This window comes from Diabrotica undecimpunctata, chromosome 2 (assembly GCF_040954645.1).
Source record: "Diabrotica undecimpunctata isolate CICGRU chromosome 2, icDiaUnde3, whole genome shotgun sequence".
NCBI classification, from domain to species: domain Eukaryota; kingdom Metazoa; phylum Arthropoda; class Insecta; order Coleoptera; family Chrysomelidae; genus Diabrotica; species Diabrotica undecimpunctata.
This window is the reverse complement of record NC_092804.1, coordinates 116,650,502-116,658,265: the sequence shown is the minus strand read 5'-3', so window position 1 is coordinate 116,658,265 and position 7,764 is coordinate 116,650,502. Positions and strand designations below refer to the sequence as shown.

General features: G+C 32.2%; 1 protein-coding gene across 1 annotated transcript in view; it reads right to left on the bottom strand.

Moving 5' to 3' along the window:
* LOC140434806 (UDP-glucosyltransferase 2-like) overlaps positions 1–7,764 on the bottom strand; it is a 31,871-nt gene that overhangs the window by 20,908 nt on the left and 3,199 nt on the right. Inside the window, exon 2 of the mRNA XM_072523336.1 lies at positions 224–558. Coding sequence (XP_072379437.1) covers positions 224–558 — 335 coding nt within the window. The remainder of the gene's footprint in view (positions 1–223; positions 559–7,764) is intronic.

Sequence of the window (7,764 nt, the reverse complement as noted above, 5' to 3'; positions counted from 1 at the left end):
AATGGGAAAAAGCTGCTCAGACCCACAACAATGGAGGAAAATAGTTAACGCGGCCAAGACTCACATAGAGTTGTAGAGCCAAATGATGATGATATATATGCGCATATTTTGGAAAAGTTTAGTGCATATATGACCGGTCTCTACTCATATTATAAACAACCCAATCTTATTTAATTTGAAATCAAGTATTTGTCAATCTCTTATACCTATTTATTATACTTACGTCAGGTAAAGGTTCTACCGGTTTGACATGAATGCTTTCCAGACTGACAATAGTAGGTAGTGTTGGCCTGGGAGTGTACAGAAATGGATTGGTGGTCATTAATAACAGGCTAATATTTCTTTCGATGTCCTCAATATAAGGTAACTCATTGCCCAAATATTTTCTAGCTAGTGCATCTGATTTAGGTAAAATCACAAATGTTCGGTAAAATCGAACAAATAAATAGTAAGCAGTACTTTTTATTCTTTCATAAAGCGTAAGCTTTCCATTATATGGCAAGAACATTTCCGAGTACAAAGATGGTGGATTTGGGTTACCCATAGCAAAATGAGTGCCTAAAAATTAGTATTTTATATAAATCTAATAGTTTTTCTATAAATGTTGCATACCTAAACAAATAACAACAATTTTTGAGTAAAACAAAATATATATAATACAACAAATTCACTTAGTTAAAAAAAATCGTTCTACACATTGTAGGTGTTAGTTTAAAATTTGAATTAAATGTAAGACAGAACACTAAATCGATGCTTGGATGCAGAAGAAGCATATGTCCATTGTTGGCGAACTTGATATTTTAAGTGAATTTGAAAGTAAAAATAGCGTTATATTAGATGCAGAAGTATCATAAATTGATCTTTACAAGTAGCGCTTATACAATTTATTAAACACAACAGTAAAATTAACAACCAAAGTGATAACACATAAACTGAATGAAATTATAACACTAGCAGAAGAACAACAAGGTTTTAGGTTAGGAAAATAATGCACCGACGCTATATTTATAATGAGGTAAGTGCAAGAAAAATCAAGTGCAACAAACCGGTATATCTGTGTTTCGTGGACCTTAAGAAGGCATTTGACCGGGTCAGATTATATGCCTCTAGTAATAATCAAAACGATCGAAAATATCTTCCAAAACAACACAATAAAAGTAAAAGTAGAAGAAGAATTAACTGACCCTATTGAAGCTGGCAATGGGATAAGACAGGGAGATTCCCTGAGTCCTCTAATATTTAATTTTAAAGGATAGTAATTGAGAAAAAAAAAACATCTTAAAATAATCTATGCAGACGACGCAATACTACTATTTTAACGTGAAGATGTTTTACAACGTATGCTACACCAATTTAATATAATCGCCAGAAAGTTTAACATGTTAATTCCCCCAAAAATTCAAATTGTATGGATATAACAGCAAATTTACTAAGATATAAATTGGAACTGGAAGGTCAGATAATATAATAATATCTAATATAAGGTCAGGTAACTGATTACCAGCTGATGTCCGTTTGAAGAGGTTTACTCTCCGGACGCTGGAGCTCACGTGAGGCATAGTTATGTGTTGCCTGAAGTTAAATCTAATAAAGTATTAAACATCACTCACTTTTAAACAACAACATGTACATTTTTTGGTAACTTCAATTTTTTGTAAAGGGTTGTACCCTTATATTTTGGTGGCTCTGGCATGTTAATCTGCTTTTTAACCTGATGATGGAACTATTATTCCGAAAACTTTTGTGTTTTTTGATGTAGCCCTTTTAAGGGTTTTTAAATATACCTACATACAAAGATTTAAACCTCTTTTTGTGATACATGGTATACAGCCAGCTGCAGGAATTTATTTTCCTTGTGGAAGAAAAATAGGTTTTTATAAATCGTCTGGGAGTTGGTCATACAACACTAACCCATAAACAGTTATCAACGAAACAGCTACCAGCAGAATGCTTATACTGTAGGTGCCAAAAAAAAAGGTCCAGCACATATATAAACTTATATATATATATATATATATATATATATATATATATATATATATATATATATATATATATATATATATATATAGAATTTACTCGTATAAACGAAGTATCAATAACATTCGTTACAATATATATATATATATATATATATATATATATATATATATATATATATATATAATGATCTTTAGTATAAGTAATCTTTAAACACCTCCTGCTAATAACATTTTACTATTGAAGAAGATTTGTAAATAAAATCATTGAAATGTACCTGAATAAACTTTGTATTGTTTTTCTCAATAATGCATAAATAACAACGTTCCTTAATCATTATTAAAATAGATAAACATATTTCCAAATTGTGTTAAAGTTCAAATTATAATCTAATTCAAACATCATTCAAGTGTTTTTTTCACATCTTGCTTTGTGTCTAAAAACTTTTATCTAGTTGGTATTAGATTAACTATTTACTTTAAACTGCTAGTGTTCAAAATCGATTATTGACTATTTAGTTTTGTCTATATTTAAGTCAGTTCATAAGATCAACTTAGGTATAATCCGCATATATTGTACAAATCTTCTATTTGTATATTAAAATAATAAATTGCCAAGTGTGTCTCTCTTCGACCAGACTCATTACAAAACTGATGACAGAAATGAGATATTGAAGAAACAACCAAGAAAGGTAAACTTTAAAATTGGATAAGTCCTACTACAGCAGGTTCAATTTGCAACCAACTCTTCATCATCGTGGAGAAAACCTTATACTAGAAGACAAAAAACCGTCAACTGAAGTAAAACCATAACTGTCCAAGTCCAAGTTCAGAGAGCATATAAAACGAAATAAAATCCTGTTCACACTATCGTATGCTAAATCAAAATATTGTTCAGAAGAAAAGTCCTGTTCAGACAATCCTATGCTAAATCAAAATCATAAATCAAAATCCTGTTCAGATAATCTTAGTACAATAAAAAAGGAAAAAATTATTTTAGCTCCAAGATCAGAACCGGTAGAAGAAATTATCATAGTCATTAATCCTACAATCAACGAGGCCATTTGTCCAGACGTAAAAATATTAGATGGTGTTCTTCTGTAGCCTAGCATTGTAAAAGAAATAGATAACGAATATGCTCTAACGTCAGTCCTAAATACAAGCAACGAATCAGTAATTATTAAACAATTACATATTGTCTTAGATACTTTACCCTTAAATTCAGATTCTAATATATTCGAAAACTCAAATTCGAATAGATTGTAAAAGACAAAAAAAATCTAAAATTGGATCATATAAATGAAGAAGAAAAAATTCTCTTATTGATATTTGTTTACGAAAATAATCATGTATTTTATTTAGACGGAGATACACTCTCTTCCACAGATTTTTACCACATGATATTCATACTAATTCCTCTGTCCCTATAAGTTCCATATGTAGATATCCACAAGCACATAAACGAGAAGTAGCAAATAAATAAATAAAATGCTTTATCAGAAAATAATAGAACCTTTCAATTCTCCATTGAATTATCCTTTATAGGTGGTACTTAAAAAACTCGATGCATCAGGTAACAAAAAATAACGAATCGTAATCGATTCTAGAAAACTCAATGAAATAAACATCAGTGATTCCTTTCGTCTGCCAAACATTAACGACCTTTTAGATCTAGATCAATAAGGTCATTCCAAAATATTTCTCTGTAATTGATCTTGACTCAGACTTTTACCAAAAAAAAAATTTTCTACCAAAGACACATTAAAAACAGCATTTTCTACTCCTACAGGTTATTACCCATTACCAGAATGCCATTTGGTTGGCGTAACACACCTGCACATTTCAGAGGTGCAGGATTGTCTTATCAGGTATTCAGAATATTTACTAGTAAAACGTTTTAATACAATACCTATATAAGACTGGAGTGATTCTCACAGACTGGCTCAAGTCCATCTTTGTTATAATACCTAAAACGCACAGTGCTAGAAAATGCTTAGAATATCGATTAAGTAGCCTAATGAACTACACTCTTAAGATTTTCTTAAGAATACTCCACAACAGAATTGGACTCAAATGTGAAGTAGAGCTCGGAAATACCCAATTTGGTTTAAGAAATATTATGGAGTAATAGGGAGGCACTTTTTGCGCTAAATATCCTATTACAAAAATGTCGTGATCAAAGAAAGATGTATTTGCATGCTTCGATGACTTCAAAAAGGTATTCGAAAAAGTACAGCATGTAAAATTAATTCAGATACTAAAAAATATAGGAATAGATGACAAAGATATTCGTGTGATTAAAAATATGTACTGGAATCAAACTGCTATCGTAAAAATGGGAGACAATTACACCCACGAAATCTCCATACAACGAGGAGTGACACAAGGTTGCATTTTGTTCCCAACATTGTTCAATGTTTACTCGGACCAGTTATTTAAAAAGGCACTTGAGAGACCGCTATATGGAATCAAAATCAACGGGAAACTATTCAGTGTAATATGATACGCGGACGATACAGTAATTCTGTCAAAAAACATAGGTCTCCCAATTCTGCTGGATTGTATTCACGTAGTAGGAGAGGAAATGGGCATTAAAATAAACTCAAACAAAACCAAATTTTTAGTCTTTAGTCGTAACTCACATCCAGATGCAGAGCTTCAATTAAATGGAGTGTAAGTTGAAAAAGGTTACAAAATTACATATTTGGGAACTGTCATAATGGACCAACTAGATCCAGACATAGAAATAAAACAAAGAATATCAATTACTAAAACTACTTTTATGAAAATGAACACATTTCGTCAGTTTAGAAGACAGTTTAGAACTAAGACAAAGAATGGTTAAGAGCTATATTTGGTCTGTACTTTTGTATGGAGCAGAAGTGTAGACAATAAAAGTATCAAGTTTGAACAGAATTGAAGCATTGAAAATGTGGATTCATAGACGGATGCTGAAGATACCTTGGACAGCAAGAAAAACTAACGAGGAAGTAATAAGGAGTGTTTAGAAAGATAGAGAATTGCCAAAGACTATTAAACACCGGAAAATGTCTTATCTGGGACATAAAATGAGGGGAAATCGATATAGGATATTACAGCTGATCCTAAGAGGCAAAATAGAAGGCCGTAGAGGTGTAGGTAGAAAACAGATTTCTTGGTTAAAAAACATTCGCGAATGGACTAAAAAATCAGATGCATGGCAATTATTTCATGTGGCAGAAGATCGAGAAGCCTTCGCAGTGGTGATCGCCAACGTCCGACAACTCTGATATGAGACGTGCAGAAGAAGAATATCTTAATAATATCGTATATCTTTGCCGACAGTCTCGAAAATTAAAACAAACGCTTAGTTAAAGTTTTCAAACGTTTATTCTCTCATAATCATAAAATCCAACCAAACAAATGCGAATTCTTACGAAAAGAAGTCATATATTTAGGACATATTGTCACAGAAAATGGTGCTACACCTAATTTAAACAGCATAAATGCTGTCGCTGAATTTTCTATTCCTCAGTCTTCTAAACAAAGCAAATCATTCATTGGTTTAGCAGGTTATTACCGAGCATTTATGAAAGATTCCTCTAGGATAGCATATCCTCTTGCCAAAATAATTAAAAAAGGAATAGTTGAATTTGTAAGTTTGATGGGATTTTGAAAGGATTTTAAATGAAGACACGACTGTTTCTGGTCGCAAAAAGAATAACATCTAAAGAGAAAAAATAAATTAAATGACGGTGAATTTTAACGATAAAAGAAAATTAAATTGTGTGAATTAAAAACTAATTTTTGTTTTCGAAAGTGTTTAAAAAGTACTAGCAGTGGCGAGTCCATGTATGCTGAATGGTAGCAGTGCAATGTTAACAGCATTTGTGAGTACCAATAAATTATCATTGCATTGGGAGAAGCTGAGGCTAGGAGTGTTGAGTATTATAATATAGGAAATATAACTTTCTTTTTAACTACCATTTAAATAAGCACACTTTCGAAAACAAAAATTAGTTTTTAATTCACCCAATTTAATTTTCTTTTATCGTTCAAATTCACCGGCATTTAATTTCTTTTTTCTCTTTAGATGTTACTCTTTTTGCGACCAGAAACAGTCCTGTCTTCATTCAAAATCCTTTCAAAATCCCATCACACTTACAAATTCAACTATTCCTTTTTTAATAATTTAGCAAGAGGATGTGCTATCTTTCATAAATGCTCGGTAATAACCTGCTAAACCAAGGAATGATTTGCTTTGTTTAGGAGACTGAGGAATAAAAAATTCAGCGACAGCTTTTATGCTGTTTAAATTAGCTGTAGCACCGTTTTCTGTGATAACATCTCCTAAATACATGACTTCTTTTCGTAAGAATTCGCATTTGTTTGGTTGGATTTTATGATTATGAGAGAATCGTCTTCAAGTGCCCTCTCCGCTACGAAGTTTTGGCAATCATCACTGCTATTCGTATCTTTGAAGCTGTTGCTCTAAATAATTGGTTAGATGTGCACTGGAACCATTCTCTTAAATGAGAGAATATACGTTTGAAAACTTTAACTAAGCATTTGTTTTGATTTTCGAGACTATCGGCAAAGATATACTATATTATTAAGATATTCTTCTTCTGCACGTCTCATATCTGAGTTGTCCGACATTGGTGATCACCACCGCGAAGGCTTCTCGATCTTCTGCTACATGAAATAATTACCCTGCATCTGATTTTTCAGTCCATTCGCGAATGTTTTTAACCAAGAAATCTGTTTTCTTCCTACACCTCTACTGCCTTCTATTTTGCCTCTTAGGATCAGTTATCCTATATCGATTTCCCCTCATATTGTGTCCCAGATTTTCCGGGGTTTAACAGTCTTTAGTAATTCTCTATCTTCCTTAACACTCCTTAGTACTTCCTCATTAGTTTTTCTTGCTGTTTAAGGTATCTTCAGCATTCGTCTATGAATTCACATGTTCAATGTTACAATTCTGTTCAAACTTGATACTTTTAGCGTCTACACTTCTGCTCCATACACAAGTACAGACCAAATATAGTACTTAACCATTCTTTGTCTTAGTTCTAAACTGTCTTCTAAACTAAAGAAATGTGTTCATTTTCATAAAAGTAGTTTTAGTAATTGATATTCTTCGTTTTAGATCTATGTCTGGATCTAGTTGGTCCATTATGACAGTTCCCAAATATGTAATTTTGTAAACTTTTTCAACTTGAACTCCATTTAATTGAAGCTCTGCATCTAGATGTGGGTTACGACTTAAGACTTAAATTTGGTTTTGTTTGAGTTTATTTTAATGCCCATTTCGTCTCCCACTTCGTAAATACAATCAAGCAGAATTGGGAGACCTTCTATATTTTTTGACAGAATTACTGCATCGTACGCGTATCTAATTACATTGAATAGTTCCCCGTTGATTTTGATTCCATATGGCGGTCTCTCAAGTGTAACATTGAACAATGTTGGGGACAAAATGCAACCTTGTCTAACTCCTCGTTGTATGCAGATTTCGTCGGTGTAATTTCGCCTTTTTGAAGTCAACGAAGCATGCAAATACATCTTTTCTTTGATCACGACACGTCTGTAATAAAATATTTAGCGCAAAAAGTGCCTCCCTAGTTCCCATAGTATTTCTAAAACCAAACTGGGTATTTTCGAGATCTACTTCGCATTTGAGTCTAATTCTGTTGTGAAGTATTCTCAAGAAAATATTAAAAGTGTGGTTCATTAGGCTACTTAATCGATATTCTGAGCATTTTCTGGCACTGTGCGTTTTAGGTATTGTAACAAAGATGGA